The sequence below is a fragment of the Mesoplodon bidens genome (assembly GCF_964165515.1).
Source record: "Mesoplodon bidens genome assembly, chromosome: 3".
Lineage (NCBI taxonomy): Eukaryota > Metazoa > Chordata > Mammalia > Artiodactyla > Ziphiidae > Mesoplodon > Mesoplodon bidens.
The window spans coordinates 62,579,033-62,600,002 of NC_138178.1; the positions used below are offsets into that span (position 1 = coordinate 62,579,033).

At 39.2% G+C, this 20,970-nt stretch overlaps 1 protein-coding gene across 1 annotated transcript in view; it reads right to left on the bottom strand.

The window, feature by feature from the left end:
- Positions 1-12,648, bottom strand: part of NPTN (neuroplastin) — a 55,324-nt gene extending 42,676 nt beyond the window's left edge. The window contains exon 1 of the mRNA XM_081227635.1: positions 12,379-12,648. Within this exon, the coding sequence (XP_081083761.1) occupies positions 12,379-12,469 (91 nt within the window). The 5' untranslated portion in view covers positions 12,470-12,648. The remainder of the gene's footprint in view (positions 1-12,378) is intronic.
- Positions 12,649-20,970: the final 8,322 nt, after the last annotated feature.

Consider the following 20,970-nt stretch of genomic DNA (forward strand, 5'->3'; position numbering starts at 1 on the left):
TTCTCCACTTTAGCAAACAGTACTTGCCTAGCTCCTATGGTAAACGAGTTTGCAATCCCTGCTTTAATGCATGTCAACAAAAAGAATAAAAACAAGTGAACAGCTGCTCTCCTTGCCTGTCCATTCCTAGAAGAGGTGTGACTTTGACCAGGGGTTGTCCCAGGAACTAGGTGCTGTAATCTTTTATCAGGATACTTACAAGTGCAGACACAAAATGGAGATATTCTCAACAGGGGCTGCTCTGACTTTTATGGAGCATTCTGAAAATCTGTGGGTATATTTTTGGTTAACACAATGATTGGGACAGCATTACCAGCCTTTAGTGGGCTGGGACCAGGGATCTTCAATATCCCACAAAGTAGGAAAAGTCTTGCACAACGAAGAACTGTCCCTCTTCCTACACAACTTTCAAATGACATTCAAGATGAAAACTTGGTCTGAACCTAGAACCTAACTCTGTTTTAAATACACCACAAAGTATTCTTGCATGGTTTTAATCATCATTCAACTTTCCAGGAATGCAGTTACTGTGTAAAGTGAGGATAGATTGTACTTTTGCTTCATTTGGAACTTTACCAAGAGTTGTTCACCTTTTCAGAAAATCATTATCAACAGCAATGCCACCTGTGATATTTGAGTCACTATTACAGCACAACTAAGTCTGCACTTGTAGCTGTCACATTCCTGGTTTTTCTACATATGGACAAAACAGCAGACTACTTCATTGTCTTCCTGTGTAGTCATGCCTGAGCATTTAGACTGAACTACTGAATAAATATTTTACCAAGTTGTTTTCTCCTTTATATTACATTCAAGGGATTACATATATATTTTTTCTTAATAGTGTGTATGTAGGTTAAAACACCTATGAATTTCACTTCAGGATAGCAAAGGTGAGTTACAAAAATGTGTTATAAAGAGAGGATACAAGAAAGATACCTGACATTGCTTTCTGTCACATACCTGGGGGAGGGAGAGAAGGAGGAAGAAGGGTAACACGGTGTCCCTGTAACTAGGTTTAACTTGAGAACAGTACTGGGAGGTACATAACAAAGATTATAAAAAATTAATATTCACCTTCCCTAGTAGAGGGAGATAATTCAGTGAAAAGGCTAGTCTGGTAACAACCATCTAAAATGCACATGTTATGATATGATACAGTCATAAAACCAACCCTGAAATAATCTGGCCCTTCTCACTAGAACTTTATTTTCCTCTTCACTTTCCTATGAACTACCAGAGTTGTAGTTAACCTATTAAAAGTAAACACTTTATAAGTACCAGGCCCTATAATTCAAAGCTATACATACATGCCACTGTACAGTAAAGCAGTTTATAAAGCACTTTCCCTACATTATCATCTAATCTCATAAAAACCCTACAGATTAAGTATTATACTAATTTAAAAAGTAGAAACCACTGAAACTGAAATAGAAATAGAATTCAAGGCTACTACCAAATCCAGCGCTCTTTCCATGCAACTACATTGCCCCACAAAACGACCTTCTGAACATAGTTTTTATTTACATTTTACATTTACAAGGGTGACAGACTGTATCAATTTACTTATCCAGTACTACTGTCTCCAACTCAGTTTAGGCATCAAAGTTAAACTATATTAATTTTCTAGTTTCATAAAAACCATGAGTTATTTTTAATACTTCTTAAAACTGCCTTAAATATATTTCAAATAAATGTTTAAGTATAGTTATGATTATGCTTTAAGTTACTTAATATCATTCACCCTTGAGCCTATTACACTGTTCAATTCTTATTATTCTTATAGCTACCTCACCCCAGTCCACACCAAAAGAAAAGGTAGATCTCTTATACTGAATGACTGACACAGTGACATACCTCTGATCAAAGACCTTACAATAAATCTCATGAAACCATGATTTTTTCTTAGTACTGAAATTTAGCAATAAAGAAATTACATCTCTCATTCACTTCCCCTGACTCTCTAAATCGGGTGGTTATAATTAATCAAGTTAAAATTATTCTGAACCCACTAGGAAGAAAAGGGTGTGGTCAGTCACATCTTCATTCATTCCTTTTCTTCTTTCAAGACAAAAATGCAAATATGTTCCAAGTCCCTAAGCAAAAACTGAAAAAGGACAATCCTTGAACCAATAGCCCCAGAAACATCTCTATCATATACCCTCAGACAATAGTGCCCTAAATTTTTAAATATTTTAGGTAAGGAGAGAAAAGGGGAATTGCTAAAAACAAAACAAAACAAACAAACAAAAACAGCCTGAGGCCCTCTCCTCACACCCTTCTTGAAAATAGCTTTAATTTTTAGAGAATAAATGAAAAACTTACTCTGTCAAATGTAAGGTAGCAGAATTGGGAAAAAAAAAACATATAGAAATGTGATGTAACCAGAATAAAATAATACTACCCTAAACTACACTTACTCATACAAAATTTGCAATGTAACATGATTTTGCTCATATTAAATCTACTTTTTAAAGGTTTCTTTTGATACACAAAAACTCACCAAATTACAAGACTCTTTGTTAAGTTCTAAATGGAAGGTCAAAACAGCAAAAAAGACATTCTTCTAGGAGCACCAGATGTACGAAATAAAAATTCTTAGTTGTTTATCTGAAATTCAAATATATATGGGTGTCCTGCATTTTACCTAGCAACCCTACAGTCTTCGAGCTAATTAAAGTGAGCTCCCATCTCTACCAAAGTACTGCAGCACCAGCTCCACTCATAAAACAGGCTGGGGCTTCTGTCACAGCAGTATTTTGACTGAGAAGCCTTAAGAGTTAGTCTGGAAGTGCTCATTTCCTGATGATAAGCCTTTCTTAATAGCTAAATTTACCACACAAAAGAAAAGTCTAATTTCTAAGAGCCAAAGGTTAAACTTTTACTAGGTTCCATCCAGTCTAGTGAATGAACTCTTACAAAGCTTATGCTTCTGTGTGTGAAACAGAGATTGGAAAAATTTCAGTGTAGATTTTTGATAACTCAACAAAAAAGTTGCTTATGAAGGTTACAATAAACAGAATCCTGTTTAAAGTATTACAGGCAGGTCTTAAAAGCTACTTTAATGGATTCCAAAGTTAATCTACCATTTTTCTTGAATTCATAATCATAGAAATTTAGAGTTAGAAACTAATTTCTGACCCTTAAAAACTTCTGGAAAGGGAATTCCCTGGCAGTCCAGTGGTTAGGACTCTGGGCTTTCACTGCTGAAGGCCTTGGTTCAATCCCTGGTCAGGGAACTAAGATCCTACAAGCTGAGTGGCATAGCCAAAAAAAAAAAAAAAAAAAAACTCCTGGAAAGCCCATCTCATTTCTTATCATTCCCATAAAGGTTTTTTTCTCCTCTTGAACTCCTCAACGAGTAATAGATATAACAGAAAGAGATACTCTCTTGTTTTATGAAGTCCCTGTCAACCAGCTCTTTGCCCTACTTACAATGGCTCTAACTATGAGTGACTGCAAATAACTCTATTCTTCTGCTAGTTTCATTTAAATCACCTCTTTAACACTAAACCTATGCTTTTCTTCCCAGTGGTCTAGTCCACTGCTCTTTGATACAGCCCATCCATCTTTGGAGACTGCCTAATTCCCTTACTTCATTTACACTGCTACCTTGAAGGTATTAATAGATAATCACATCCCCCTAGTGCTCCCTTTTCCTAATTTTAGCTCCTTCAGGCTTTTCTCCTAAGTCTCATGCTACCATCAATGTAGAACTATCTGCATCTTTTCCTAAATGTGGTTGGAAAGTGTTCGTAATTACTTGGAGTTCAATCCTAGTAAGAAAATAGAAACCATAATTTTGATATGTGATCACTATCTTCTTTGTCTAAGGATAATTCAATGACAGTTCACTGCAAGTTATTTGAAACCTCTTTATACTTGCTCTTTTCCAGCTTCCTGGTTTGCATTAAGGCCATTTATTTCATCTTCCTTGATGAATTATTTGAGATTCAGCATAAACAATATTAATTTCCATGCTGGAGCTGCTTAGCTATTTTTTCCAGGTGCTCCACAATGGTTTCCAACCTGTTAAACTTGTATAATCAAAAAATTCTAAATTAAATTTAACATATTCATTCAATCTATGGATTGAAAATTATTTCACAGATAGTTGCCAACACAGTACAGGACATCTTGCCTTTTTTTCCTTCAAGAAGCAATGTCTAAAAATAAGAAAATAAACTTGCTACTCTAGGATCTTAAACAGGAAAGGCAAATGACTCTTCAGTGATGGTTCTGCTTTCCGTCTCTTCCCTTGGCCAGTGTTCAAGTCATTCTGTACTCACCAGAAAAGTGTAAGCATTCAGCTCAGAATAAATTGTAGTGCTCCCAGTCCTGTACTCAAGCAATAACTCAAAGGTAAGGCCAGGGAATAATCACTATAAGCGCTAATTTAAAAGAAAGGACAACTAAACATACTGGGAAACTTGTGCTTTGCTTATGATATTCAAATTATTGCAGCTTTCCCTTTTTCTGAAATTCAAATGGAGAGGGGGAATCAATATTATATAAGTAATGGGTAACATATTAATTAAACAATGCTGTATTTTCTTTACTAATGATGACTAATAACAGTACATGCTGATATTACTGATAAATGCCTCGTGAAAGTCCTTATGTTTACAAAAATCATCATATTGCTTCAGACTACATAGTATATAAAAATAAAACAAACCTATTCCATACTTGAAAATGCTCTGTTTTTCAAACAGGAGTCTCATAGCCTGTTAATGAACTACGAAATCAATTTAGAAGGTCACAATGGTTTCCTTCAAATACATTAGAGTAAGAAAAGATATTATTTCACAAAACGTTACATATTTCTGCATATACTTAGTCACAAATAAAGTCTATTTCTTTATCTGGGTCAAGACAAAAGTTTGAAAGCCTTTTGCTAATGGGCTTTTATACTTTTAAAGTCATTACAACATAGTTACATATGAACCAAATTATTTCTATTTTACTTACGTAAGTTAATCCCTAACTAACTACATTTCAGCACCTAGAAAATTTTAGTTTATAATGTTAATTTTTCAGGTTATTTTTAAATTAATAAGCAGCAAGGTTGTGGCTAATAACCGTTGACACTACATGACGATTATATGGGAGTTTACTACATTATTCATTCTACTTTCTAATGTTTGAAATTCTAACAAAATGTAAAAAAGAAAAAATAGGAAATGGACCTACCCAATAAGGTAGCATAACCAATAAATTTATAAACTGAGACTTTGACACTCTGTTTCTAAGGAATATCAGTCTATAAACTTGCTTAGATTTAATTCAGGTAATGCTTGGGTTGCCCTGTTCAACTATAATGGACAGGTTTAAAGGTCTTTAACAAATGCATAGGGACAGGAGAAATTAATTCATAAACAGAAAGCAAAACTTCTCAAAGGATAACATAAAAATACAATTAGTTAAGTGTGCTTCACTGCCTCTTCAACAGTCAACTACTTTTCAACCAACAAAGAGAACACAAAATATCTACCTACCTGGCAGTGATTTTCACTTCTTAATTGTTTAATTCACACTGGCAATTTTCCTAGCAAGCTTAATATGCGATCTCTATAACAGACACCATTCTGCCTTCTTGAAACATGAACTACAAGTGTTGTCTGAAGTAGGTTTACAGGCAGTTGGATTTCAAAACAGTGCATGGCCTCAAATCAATTTTCCTTAATTCCAAAAAGTTAGTTTCAAAAAATTTACTAAAACAAAGCATTCTCTCTCTAGGCCTTTTAACCATTAGAAGCAGTACCTAAACTGTAAGGTCCATAGCACTGTGTAATTTTAGAACTGGAAGGGAATTTACACATCATGTAGTCTAGTGGTTTACAAATACTATCATCAGGAAGAAAAGAAAAATCGATGACATAATTTACATATGCAAGCACACTCACTTTTTTTTTTTAATGTATCTTACTGCATATGGAACATTTTGCCTTGTTAGTATTCTGTCGGAAAGGACATCTTGTCTTGTATTTTATATTTAATCACTTTTAGAATTTGAGTATACATTTGGATAGGATTAAAACTATGGGTGCAATTTGGAACTTTGTTTTCTAATAATAGAGCCTTACATAATATACAGAATCCTGACACCTTCAGAGTGATCTCAAATCATCTCATTATATTTCACCGTCTAGTCAATTTGAAGCAATAGTTGGGTGTAACAATGATATACATCAAGACAAAGCAAAGGGAAGCAAAGCCTATCCAAACTGACATACTTCTGGGAAAAAACCATAAAGCATACCATAAGGTTCCAGTAAATAAGATTATTTAGAAAGAAGGTTAGTCTTAAAACATTCCATAATTGTTTCCAGAAATGCAAAAGAATAGCATTCAGTACTTTTTAGTACAAGGAACTTAACACAACATGTTTCCATCAAAGCCAGCCACAGCTTTAATGAAGAGATAAGACTAGGTTTTTTTTAATTTGAAACACAACGAAAACAAGAAACAAAACAAAAAAAACAGTAGATGTGTGAGGAACATCAAATAAATCTACCACGGACTTACTGTATGCAAATAAATGTAGATAACCAGGGGAATTCTTTAAGTATTTAGTAAACCCCCGTTTCCACACAGACCAATTAAAAGTTCCCAACAATAACGAAAAAGTAACCTCAAGTTAATTAAGTTTGATTAATAAACGTCTATTTTTGCATATACACAAAAGCAAGCAACAACAAAAAAAATTGGCCTACTTTCAATTTTAGACAACATAGTAAACTGGAATTGTACAAATCCTGACTCTTGAATAAACCTGAAAGCCATACAATTTACTTGTGTATTCAATTTTTTAATGTAAACATCAATACCTTTGGAATAATGTTTTTACATAGGATCAGTACAGTATTTTACTTTAAATTCAGTGGGAAGTTTACTTCTATATATATAAGCCTATAAAATGCAAGTTTGTATTCAACTAGTTTTACTGGAGAAGTTTCCTGCTTTCACAAAGCTAATCCTTACCAACTAAAATTAGGAATTCCGGGGGGAAAAAAATCCACAAGAACCTCACAATTTAAAAATGCATTATCTAAGGTGCTTAAAATTAAGCTCCATATCACCAATGGCATTTATAAAAATTCATGTAAAATGATAGTGTTTTGTTTAAAGAGGAACACTGAAAGGAAGGCCAACTGTTCACAGGCGGTGATTTTGCATCATTACATATTTTAATTTTGATGTTCGGATATACTTTAGAGGACCCTGGTCTATTTATTCTTTCTAACAGATTCTATTTTTCCAGATGCTTGTCAAAGGAAGATTCATTCCTCATTCTTGTTTTTCTCCTTGTACTATTAACTATAGCCTTTCTTTTGTCTTTTCTCTTAGAACTTCATTCTCTACTTCTGATCCTGTCCAGACTGTGCTCACCGTAAACAAACTGAATAGACTGCCTCCGAAATTTTTTCACACAATTCACTTCTTCCAAAATTTCTTTGCATAATTTTATTCAAGCTTTTATTGAACATCTCCTGTGTGATATCCAAAACAGTCTCATTATTTTCCTACATGCTTCATTTGTATAGATATTAACACCTTATCTCCTTCCCAAATTGTCTTGAAAAAACACCTTTACATAGAGCCAGCAAAATTTCAGATTTTAAATATGAAACATCTTAGTTTGAAAAAGTAGCTCAAACTAAATAAATGAAAAACAATGTCCAAATTGACAGAGTACTTTTCTAGTCATATCTGGTCATCTCTGCAGGTCCAGCTAAATATTTACTTTTATTAAAAAAATTAAAATACAGACAATACAATTACATTTTGTCTTTTATTAATGTCTAAAGGTATACTCCACAGGAGGAGAACATGCTTCACATTAAAATTGTATTAATGAGAAAAATCAAGGGATTCCTTCAAGACAAAACAGTCTAATTTTTCATGAGGATCTGTATAACTCACACAAAGTCAGACCTGTAATGAACTTCAATCTTAATTTATGGTAAATGTTTGGACTGTGGGTTACATTTACATATAAATGCTTTTATTGCCTTTTATTGTTTTAAACCTTGGTATACTAACACGTTAAACTCTGTTATGTCTGACAACACAAAAACCTACCTGCATCTTTCCCTAATTTGGATCCAGGAATCTTGAAAAACAAAGACTAGAGCCCAGGAACTGATCCTGATGTTGTAACATGGCCTTAGCACCCTCGTCCCCTGACCAGTTTCTCATGCCTGGGTGCTTCATTACATCAGTAGTGACACTGTTGTCAGTTGCCTGAGAGTCTGGAGGCTTATGATCTCCTTAGGAAATGCTAATAAATTCCAAGGCAAATAGTTTCTTCCGGTCATTTAAAATCTTATTTGGACTAATTATGTTAAGATTTGTTGCTTGATATTTGGCATGTCATTTGTGCCACAGCTGCTATAGATAACACGTCTTCCATTGCTCATTTTAGTTCACCCAAAGCAGAGATGCACTATCAATAGCACACGTCTAAAAACATACTCAGGGAGAGAACCTGCCAAACCACTGAAGCAAACAGCACTTGACAGAAAAGAAAAAGATTCATGAATCATCTAATGCAAATACTGGCACTGTTACAAAGCACAATGTTCACAACTATCTAGTATCACCCAAGCAAAATGGTGTCTTAAAATTTAGATCATTAATAAACTCATTTTAGATCATTCGACTCACCTTCTCCCCCTAAACAGTGTTAATTGTCTATTTTTATATTTTCAGTATGAATATATTACATTTTTACACTTCACATTCATTCATCAGTTAACATCTCCAACACTTCACTGTGTGCCAGGCACTACATTCTATTTCTCTTATTCACAACAATGAGATGCTATGAAAAGGTGCTACCTAGCCATGAAAAGAATTTAGTTCACTGAAAGAGAAAGAAAACCATGAAATCTCCCAGACAATGAAATGAAAGTATGAACTTCCTCACCAGAATCTACAATTGCAGAGGCAGCACAGCTGGTCACTTTTATAAAAAAGTTACATAAGCAAAAAGCACAAATCTGGGGCCTTCAAATGGCCTACTTAACTTTTTTCAAGATGACAGTGAGCAGCATTAACAATTAAATGCTTGATATATACATGAAGAAAAATAATTAATAATGGTATTTTTAAAGGATAATAATAGTAATAGGTAACATTTACTCACTATAGTAAGCAAACATTTAGTACATATAGTATTTTTATGCTACATATAGTAATGTAGCATATGTTACATATAGTAACATATGTTACATAGAGTAACAAGTGTTACATATAGTAAAAATTTACTCCCTACTGAGACTCACTATATGCCAGGCAGAAACCTAAGTGCTTTATGGTCATTGTCTCATTTAATTCTCACATCATCTCTAGGGGATTGGCATTATTATAAACCCCATTTTACAGATGATAAAACTGAGACTTGGAAGTATTAAGCATCTTGCTCAAGGTCACTCAGCTACCAAGAGATGGGACTCAAACCCAGGTCTATCAGGATCCAAAGTCTGTGCTCTTGATCATCATACAATACTGTCTGGTTTACACTTATTCAATTTTAATTTCACTCTAAAGCTTTCAAAGTCTTACCAGGAAGGTTATATTTTAGGACAGGTTTCTTCCTTTAAAATGACACGTTAAATAGGATTTTACTTGAAACTATGGTCCTACAAGTCTAACTATTTGGATGGGAAAAAAATTCTATCTGAATGAAAAACCCTGAATCTCTACGGTAATGGGTCACAGCTAGAAGAGACCTTGAGAGTCATCTAGTCCAAATTCTTCATTTTAGGAATAAAGAAAAACAACTATACTCAGTCTAAACTACCACATAATCCAGAAATACTTCGGTTTGGGGACGTTTTTTAAAAAGTCATCATTTTAAATAGATAATCCAACTTTTCACCATCATCCAGAGCATAGTATCCATTTCTGAAAAACATTATAAGAAAATACAAACTCCATGACATGAGGTCAGACGATTGTAGAGCTATTACCAATTGAAAGCTTTAATCTTACAGACATGCTATAAAAAGCTATAAAATGGCATCCTTACCTACATGGACTCAAACTCAAAAAAATAGCCATTTCTTCCTTGAATTAAATTTACATTCATTTGGGTCAACTACAAGCTCAGCTTCACTTCACCAGTCATGTCATGTGACTGAATTCAAGCTCATTTCAAGGAAAAGGCTGCACTATGCTGTATTTAGAACACATATCACTGAGAATAGCCAGATGAGTCTTTGTAGGCCCATCCAAAAACCTTGCTTTAGTTGCTAAGAAACTACAATTTCACCGTATTATAAATTTTTGAAGAAGCTATGCCAGCACAGAGATTGAACATGTTAAGATCAAAAATCTCTCACCTATTGTGCCAAATGAAACCTTGCTTTTTACACAAATTGAATAGCTGAAATTAGTATTAGGCTTAAGTCATATTGTTAACACAGACTAAAAACTGATAAGACAAATCAAACTAACTCTACCTTGCCTTCCTTAGTGGCCTCATGCTTTGGAGGAAAATAGAGAAAATACCCAATATGCTTCGTATATTCAATGCTAGAGACAGAAAAATGTTTCCTTCCTGACCCCTGCAGTGATAATTCAAGGCCATGAAGCATACATAAGATTTTATTTACACAATTTGGTATGACAAACACTTACATTTAACTGATGCTTTTTCGATCTTTACTGATATATTTTCACTGTAATCTTCAGCATTTTAAGCCTAGATTCTCCTTAGAATGCTTAACTCCATTCGCTTTTTTCTTTAATGAAAGCCATTTTAATTTCAGCTATTCCAACAAGAGTAATTTAAATTGTTCTAGCATAACAACAAAGAAACACCGAAGAATTAACAAAAGAATTTATAGTTCACTCTTCAGTACAGTCATGTATGACTGTAAACTTTTTTTACAGAAATTTTTTCATAAATTTTTTCCTATAAAAATATTTTTTAAACCTCTTAAAGGTTGTTTCCACAAGAGCAGAAACGGGTTCACAATACTTCTAATCTCATCTCTGAAAGATCAATTCAGCAGCTGAACTGTAACACATACCTTTAACAATCGGAATCTTTTTTGTCTACATCCCCCCTCACCATACTTCCCCACCATTTCTCCATCTTCTCTAAAGAGCTTCAGTTCAAAACCCAATTCTCTCCTTTCCACTGTACCCTGCACACATCCCAGGGAGTACTTTTATGTTCCTCAGAAATATTGTCTCTTCTGTCTTGAAACTTTTCGATCTTAAAAACCCACTTCCTCCATCTCTCTCTCTCTCTCTCTCTCTCTCTCTCTCTCTCTCTCTCTCTCTCTCTCTCTCCCCCTCTCTCTCTCTCCAGTGACTGCTCTCAATCCCACCACTGCAGTTTCAGCTGTGGGTCCCTGCCTTCCCAAAGGCCCCAACCAATATCAAACAGCACTTGCCAAAACTCAGCTCCCCCCTTTCCTAATATATCCTCCACACTGCAAACCAACATTACACCCCCGGCTTCCTGCATTTTACTCCCTTCCCTTATTTTCTGTCTTCCCCCAACCCCATCTCTACAGCCAGAAATCCTTATTTCTATAATAAATAATTCCCTCAGTTTCAACCCTTTCTCCCCATCCTCTTCTCCTTTTTACTCTCCTTATTTAGAAACTCCTTTTTGCTCTCCCAACCACTACCCTAGAATGCCCAACACTGCACCCTCCTTAGTAAACCCAGTTCTCTTCCCCCATCTCGTTTAGAGCCACTGCTGCTCCTCTTTCCAAATTCCCTACTGCAGTCAGCCCACTATCTTGGCTTTCCACCCACCTTCCCTCCACCTCCACAGCCAAGGCTCCCTGATTCTTCACCCCCTCCTTAAGGCTCTAGTACTCTGCTCAGTATTCTTCAGTACTCCCTTCCCCCCACGTCTCTCTTATTTTTTAAGGATATCACCAGTCTTACGGGGCCCCAGGAGAACCCTGGACGACCCCAGTGACCCCAGTGTTCTCTTCGGGAGCCTGACACCACTCTCCGTCACCTTAAACACAAATGCCTGTCTTGTGCCGCCTTTAAACGCTGCGCCCCCTCCTCACCGCCCCCGCTACGCCAGCTCCTCACGTCGGCTTCTTCGGGGTCCCCTCCCCGACTCGGAGCGACAAGCCCCACGACGTGGAGCCTCTAAGTCAACAACACCTCAGGCTCTTATCGGACGCCCCCACCTCTCGGATAGGCGCCTCCGGTTCTCACACCAGCGCCTCTTCGAACTCCCGACAGGCATCTGCTCCTCTCGGGCCCGCAGCCCCCAAGACTCCGAATGCCGGCCCCCCTCCCCTGGCTCCACCACCTCCTCGGGCCCCGAACGGCCCTCTCCGGCCGCCAGCTTCCCTCAGCCCCCGCCCGGCCCGCCCCCGGCGCCCCGCTTACCGTTCTGAGCGGCGCCTGGCCCTGGGAGGAGGGAGCCAGAGACCAGCAACAGCGAGAGGGCCAGGGCGCTGGGGAGCGACGAGCCCGACATTCTCCCTGCAGAAGACCGAACACCGAACGGGCCGAGGCCGGAGCCGGGGCCGGGGAAGGGAGGGGAGGGAGGGAGGGGGCGGGCGAGCGCGCGAGGGAGAGAGCGAGGGAGGCAGCCGTGGCTCGGCTCCGTCCTTCCCCGTCCTCCTCCTACCGCCGCAGCGCCCAAGCCTCGCGAGACCTTCGCTCCCGGCCGTGGGCGGCTGAGGAGCAACGGCGTCAAGGCTCGCGAGAAGAGGCGGTCTCAATCGATCCTCCTGCCCCTCGGACTCCGCGTTCCCGCCCCTGCAGAGGCTGATTGGCCTAGCGCGAGATAGGTCACGTGCCAGGGGCGCTTCTGGCCACGTGACGGGGAGGGGCGGAGCTCCTGTTTTCGGCCCTGGGGAAGGAAGAAGTCTGCGTTCTGCTTATTCCTCTGTGAATGCGGGGAGCGCACATAAATTAGAGGAAGCTTTGGGAATATATTTCTTCGCCCATCCTGCCTTTCAGTTGTTGGAGCTCTTGGAGCTCTTTTAAGCCTTCCTCTCATTGTTCCCTATCAAAGTCCTGCTGTTTCTTCCTTCTGGACTTTGACCTTAGACCCTCTACTGGCATCTGGCTTCAGCCTCCCATTTTAACCCCGTGTATTAACCTTCTAGGCTAAATGATGCACTCCTCGTGCCTGGTATTACCTTGTGCTTTACTGCCTCTACATCTGCTCCCTCAGCGTGGAACGTCCTCCTTTTCCTCGCCCTTCTATTCCCCCTCCCCCATTTTGGCCTTATTTTAGCTACTTAGAATCTCAGGCCTGAAGTTCAACTAGACTAATTGTTAGTTAGACAATTTAGGCACTAAATTCTACAAGGAAGTAATCTTGTATTATATGAAGAATCTTCAGAAGCATTTTTGTGCAGCGAACATTCATTGAGTATCTACTGTGTACCAGGTTTTCACATCCGATGTGAAACCTGCATGAAAAAGTGGTCCCCACTCTCACGAAGTTCACAGCCTAGTTTATCAGAGGAGGAAGGAAGAGGACAAATGACTGCATAGCAAAACGACCCATAGGAAAGGAGCCAGCTGAGTGCTCTGGCAATGTGGTCACAACTGTTTGCATGGAAGTTTGGGAAATGCCCCTTTTCAGGGTATTTTTGGTACTACCCTGAGCGCCGTCAATCCTTGGTTGGCAAAGGATTTCTGTGGCTTAGCTCATCGCTGACTCAGAACAGACATCTTGGGGAGTGTCTGTAGAGTGAAACAGAGGAATCAAGTAAGCAGTCCTGGTGACCTGACTCAATTCGAGGAGAAAACTTGAAGAACCTAGAAGAAGGAGCATTCACCATGACCCTCATACTCTCAAGCCAAAGTGGACTCAAGCTTTCAACATGAACCAGATAGCTGATGGTTCCAGACTGAGCTTTCTAGCAAGCTACAGCTATGGCATGTTGTTGATTGAAATGAAACTATATCCTTCAAGACTTCAGGTGTGTGAGTGACAAAAAGGTCGGCATGTATCTTTGGACAAAAGTCATTCTGAAGACAGCTCTGTATGGAGGGCTACAGGGCTGCCTGTGGTGGGACCAAGATTTTCAGCTGATGGAAGCTTCAGTTGGATGCAGCCATCCTGCCTCATCATCAAAATCCCCATTTGATTAGGGGTCCTTACAACAAGGAATCCTTACAAAATGATTGTGCTCATTTAGTGGGTAGGGAAACTGAGGCTGAGAGAGTCATAAATTACCCAGGGTCTGAATGGTTTTGATAATCATTAATACCAAAAAATTTGGTTTGCCTCCTTCTAGGCTCATGGCAGGAGTGCCTTTACTTGTCCTCTTGAAGTTGGGAGTGGCATGTGACTTGCTTCCACCAGGCCAGTGAAAAGTGACATGCATCATTTTAAAGCAGAAGCATTTCATTTCAGTTGCAGAAACCATAGCATACTCTTTTCCCTGCATGGTGATCAGTCATCATGATCACTGGCATGCGTCAAAATGAAGCTTATGTCAGCCTGGGTCCCTAAGTTAGCACGATAAGCCCAGGCCTCCAGCCAACCCATGTACAATAGGTAGTGTCTGTTGACTTAAGCTACTGATATTCAGAGGTGTTTTCTCCTGCATAACTTGTACTAGTCTGGTTAGGGGAAAGATGAAATTCAACTCCATCCCACTACTACCACCACCATCTACTAGCTGTGGCTTGGACAAGTGACCTGTCTCTCTGGATCCTATTTATCTGTCAAATGATGCTAATGACAGTACATACTCAACTCATAAGATTATCAGAGCAATAAATGAGTAAATTTATGTACAATGTTTAGATCAGTTTCTGTTTCATGTAGACACTCAAATACTGATGATAATGATAATAAATACTATTGCTGCTGCTGCAACTTTAACTCCAGCACTGTGCTCTTCCCACTATGTCATGCTTCTTACAAAAAGTGATTCAGGAAGAAAATTTTAAGTACAATGTTACCATCAACTCTGAAAACCTGCAGTTATGAGGAATCTTTTTACCTAGAAGAAAACGTCCTCAAATCCCATGTGCTAGTAGCTGTACTTTTAGACCCCCTTTTAGGGGAAAACCAAAACCTCCAATAACTCAGTAACTTCTTTAAAGGAACCTAGGAATTTAAATTTTTTAAGGTTTACATGCACTTAAAAATCTCTCTACAGGTAAGTGCAGCTGTGTGGGAGGATGGCTTAGCTCCTTGTAATATCTCATAAGAGCCCTTAGGGGTCCTCAGTGGTCAGGCTGAGACACATTTTCCTGGCCTCCAGGGACTGCTTGGAGGTCTGGCTTTCCAGTATTGATAGTGCCTCCTGGTGGCAAGACCTGTAATAAAGGTCTTCATTCCCAATTGAAAGGCTTTCCTGTGTGGGTTGGTTGGTTGGTTGGTTGGTTGATTTGTTTGTTTTGGTGTGGTTCATTGTCTTTGGAAGGATGCCAGTGAAGATGATAGTAGTGTTAATAGAGTTGACTTTGAACTTCCTTATGGTTTCCCTACTCCCTCCTCTGCAAAGATCTGCTCCTTTGAAGTTCTTTCCATTCAGATATACCACCCTACCCATCTTGATTGCTGTCATCTGACCCACCAACATAATTTTTTCCCCTGCTTCTTCCAACTCTTAGCACCATCCTTGAACTCTATGGGAGAGTTCAGCATCCATGTTGATGATCTAGTCAATATCCTAGTCTCTCATCTCCAAAAACCTACTCAACTGAGCCACCCTTTCCAAGGTTACACTCTCAACACCTTAATCACCCATAAAAGGCTCCGTCTTAGGAATATGAAAATATAATACCTCACTGTCCATTTACCCTCCTATCCTTTCAGTTCCATGTGCTAGGACCCCATTTGCTGTGATTCTTCAACCTCATTGAGACCTCTAATCCATTAATCCCACAAATTCTCATTGTCCATTCCTCATTTCCTTTCTGGTCCAGTTTAGAGCCCAAGATTCATCATTATAATTGTTTCCTTACCCACCTCAATCTCCAATATACTTTCCTGGAAAAACCACAACCTGGCTAAGCACTACACTCTGAGATGAAGTTTCATGCCCTGCACCTGAGCAGCTGAATGTTGCCCGAGAAAAAAGTCACACAGACAGGCTGAATGACATCATTTTAAATTCATGGTCTCAAACCTCAAATCTCAAACCTCAAAACTCAGCACCACCCAGAAACCCTACTCTTTCATGTGAGGTAAGCATGAATTTGCAATTGCGATGGTCATATGCAAGAAATGCTCATTTCTTTCACTTCTTTAAATCAAATTTAATCCATTCTGAGCACCTTTCAGCCAAGATGACAAGAAATTCAATTTTGGTCATTATGAGCCTTCCTCCCTACTTCCCAGAGTAATATTAAATTCCTAGGGTTTTATGCAGTCCAGGACATTACTGGTTTTTTTGGTCTGGACTTTTTTTTTTTTTTAAGTTCACTCTGGTTGCTGCTGGTGTGTGCATGGCCCAGACCCTCATGATCCCTTGAAGGTGAATGGTTTGGTGCTTCCCACCACTTCCCTCACCAGCCTCACCCTACACCCCACTCCATTTCTGCTCTTTGTGATTGCTGTGCTCCTTCTCACCTTGGAGCCTTTGCACATTCTGTTCTCTTTGCCTAGAATGCTCAACCCCCGTCCTCTTTACCTGGTCTACTTCTCATCCTTCCGATGTCAGCTTCAAATCGTCCCTCCTTAATATGAAAATTAAAACCATAATGAGATACCACTTCACGAACACATTCAATTTAATAATTTTTAAAAAAACCTGACAATACCAAATGTTGGTGGGGATGTAAAGCAACTGCAACCCCCATACACTGCTGGTATGTGTATAGAAATGGCAGAACTACTTTGGAGAACTATTTGACAGTTTCTCATAAAGTATACGTATATAATCTGTGACCAGGAATTCTACTCTTGTATCCCCACTGCCCAAGAGAAATGAAAACATATTTCCACAAAATAATTTATACAGGAGTGTTCATAGCAGCTTTATTCATAATACCCAGAACAGGAAACAATCCAAATATTCATCAACAGGTGAATGGATAAACAAACTACGGTATATTCATACAAGGGAGTACCACTCAGCAATAAATAAAAATGAACTACTGATACATGCAATAATACGGATGAATTCAGAAGCGTAATGCTGGGAGAAAGAAGAGAGATACCCCCAAAAATGTATGTACTATATGATTCTACTTATATAAACTTTTACAATAGGCAAAACTAATATATGTTGATAGAAATCAGATCAGTTTCAGTGTTTCCCTGGGAGACTGACTAGAAAGGGTCATGTAGGAATTTTCTAGTTATGGAAACTTTCTATGTCTTGATCTGGGTGATGGTTAACATTGGGTGTACATTTGTCAAAATTCATTGAAATTATACCTCAATTAAAAATGTGCAAAACAAAACCGTCCCATTGTCAAGGAAGACTTTTCTGGGCTCCATAACTCAATTAAGCCTTGCTATTGTATACACTCATTGCTTCATTTCCCTTTTTTTGATATCACTTGTCACAGTTGGGATTTTACTTTTATTTATGTGGTTATCTGACTCACATCTGGCTCCTTTTCTAAACCTCCAGGAGGAGGAAACCATGACCGACTTGTTCACCACTGAATCTCCAGTGCCTAACACAGTATTTGGCATGCAGGGGGTATTTAGTGAATAGCTCCTGAGGGAATAAATGAGTCACACAGCTGGACCCAGACTCTGAGACTCCTGACTCTCAGCCCAGTGCTCCTTCCACTCTACCATCCCAAGGAGACTCTAGCAATTGCCAATGATAGATGACCAGCCCTCAGTGCTTCCTTTCTCTGTACCATGAAAAATTGTTATCAAGCCTTGTATGATGGGTTAATTTAACATATCTCCATATCCAGTCTCCCCATCTAGAATAACCTCATTATAACAACCTCTCCTCATTATAACAACCTCTTATATTTCACAGCTTTTCACAACTTACAAAGCGTTTCCACATTAGATATCCCATTATTTCACTTGATCACCAAAACTCCATTTCATAAACAAGATAATGGAGGCTCAGAAAGGAGAATGACTTATTCAAGATCCTCACTTGGCAGGTAATAAAACCAAATAGAATTTGAACCCAAGTTCTTTGGACTGCAAAGGGAAAATGCTGAGGGTGGCTGTCATCATCTTGAGGAAGACAGTCTCCTAAGATGACCCTCTTCAAACAGCATGAATCATATCTGAGGATGAAGCAATCTCCTTGGGCAAGGTCTGCTGAGGTTGGTATAAGAATGCCTCATCCCCTGGTCAGGAGTTTGGGGTGCTCATCATTTCTTCAGAAAGCGCTTTGGGTACCATCTCTACAATGACAGCCAGTGCAGGGATAGGACAGGGCAACTTAACAGCCAAGTAAGGCTTGTGTTAGAGTCAGGCTTGTGGGCTTTTAGGGGCTAATATCAATATATAACCACCTTTTAATCCCTGCTCAAGTATAGACACAACTGAGACAGACATAGGAGTCTGTATCCCCCTTTATTTTATGTATATAAAATATATATGTACATATTTATATATAATTATGTATATAATATATATGTATATAAAATCTCTGGGGCTGTATAATAGTCTATATATATCTCCAGGACCCATCTTCAGAGATTTCGACTTAATTGATCTGTGGAGAGGCCCAGCATGTGTAGCAGTGTAATGCACTCTAATGTGCTGTAATGCCTTGCTTCTCAAACTTTGATGCACATTAGGTCACCTGGGAACTTAAAAAAAATCCCAATCCCTAGACTGCACCAATTAATTCAGTATCTCTGGAGGGGAGACCCAAGCATCAGTATAGTTTTAAGACTCCCCAGGTGATTACAATATTCAGGTAAAATTAAGAACAGGTGCTCAAATGCAATCAAAAAATTTTTTGAGTATGCAGCAGAATGATAAAGAAGACTGTTAAAACATAGATTTCTGGGCCCTACTGTGTTGGGGGGGCTGTAGCTGGCTTATTAAATTAAGAAATGCAGATTATGACCTGTGACTGAGGAAGCACAAGCCACCCACACAGGGGCAGCAGGCAGCTCCCTCAGCATCCAAGCTCCCACCACCCCGGGTAGTTTTGATTGAAGGCATAGTTTCAACATACTGATGCAAAGGAAGTAAAGTTACAAGGCTTAATACTCATAAATTCCAGAAACGGGGTGGGGGGCACGATGAGCTGGAGGAAGGGCAGTTCTCCATCTCAGGTCATAAGGGAGCAGGAGATAGAGAGCACGGCAGCAAGCACCTATTACATATAAGGTAATTGGGGTAGAGGTCGCTAACTTTTCTTGGGCTCATATCTAAGTGGTTATTTTTTTTCTTATTAGTTATTTATTTTATACATATTAGTGTATATATGTCAGTCCCAATCTCCCAATTCATCCCACCGCCACCACCTCCCCCCTGCCACTTTCCCCCCTTGGAGTCCATATGTTTGTTCTCTACATCTGTGTCTCTATTTCTGCCTTGCAAACCTGTTCATCCGTACCATTTTTCTAGACTCCACATACATGCTTTAATATACAATATTTGTTTTTCCCTTTGACTTACTTCACTCTGTATGACAGTCTCTAGGTCTATCCACATCTCTACAAATGACCCAATTTCATTCCTTTTTATGGCTGAGTAATATTCCGTTGTATATATGTACCACATTATTTTAAAAGGTGCCCTGGGAAAAGCAAAGTGGGAACTTGTGGCGGGCATCCTAAACTCAAGTCCTTATCTAAATGTCCAGACTCTGGGTGTGAGCACAGTTGTTATACTGTAAAATGCTTAGATGACAGTTCAAAATAGCTGTTTTCTCATCACACCCACCCTCAGAGTCAGTAGCAGGCTTGGGGCACTGACAATTTGCATTTCTAACAAACTCACAGGTGATGATGACTGATGCTCTTGGTTTGGAGATCACACTTTGAGACCAGTCCCTCCACAAGGCAAGGCAAAGAAATATTTCCTCCATCAGTTGACAGAGCAATGAGGAAGGCCTGATGTGATAACTTTCATCCCTGAGGGTCCATGGGAAAATAATTAGCCCAAATCAGCCCAATTAGCCTACATGGTGTTTTAAAGAGGGTTAATAGGGCTTCCCTGGTGGTGCAGTGGTTAAGAATCCGCCTACCTAATGCAGGGGACACAGGTTCGTGCCCTGGTCTGGGAAGATCCCACATGCCATGGAGCAGCTAAGCCTGTGAGCCACAATTACTGAGCCCACACGCTACAACTACTGAAGCCCGTGTGCCTAGAGCCCGTGCTCCGCAACAAGAGACGGCACTGCAATGAGAAGCTCACGCACCGTAACGAAGAGTAGCCCCTGCTCACCGCAACTAGAGAAATCCCGCGCGCAGCAGCAAAGACCCAATGCAGCCAAAAATAATAAAATAAATAAATTTATTAAAAATATAGAGGGTTAATAGGTTCTGATTTTAAAAGGGATAGAGTCTGCAACACTGTAGCTAGCATCAGAATGCCCAAGTTGCTTCTAGGTTGGTGATCTTCTCACCGTTGGGAATGAGTTGGGAAACTCATTTCTGGTGTTTCCATGTTAATGATTAATTATAGTTGTAACAGCGGTGTCTTCTTGGTATTGTCCCTTTCTCCTGAGAAATGTTCTGATCCGCATGGCTCTAATCAGACCACTTTATTCTTGCGAGACCCTTTTCCCCTGTTTTGTTCAAGGGATGTCACCAGACTCCAGCCAGGCCACTCAGAAGCCGTGGGAAATCTTTTGGATTAAAATTTAGGAAGGTCAGTCTCTCTCTCTTCAGTGATCTAAACTATGAGATATGAGACTTGAGGTGTCAGTGGCCAGAAGTCCTGCCATGTGCAAGAAACCAGTCTGCAGAGAGAGGATGAAGCTGACAAACAAGAAGACATTACCTTTCCACTGTGAGCTCCTCAAGGAGGGACATTATTTACTGTTTTATTCCCCAATGTCTGGCATAGTATAAATGGCACAAATAAGTGTGTCAGTAAATGTTGTAGATGGTTTT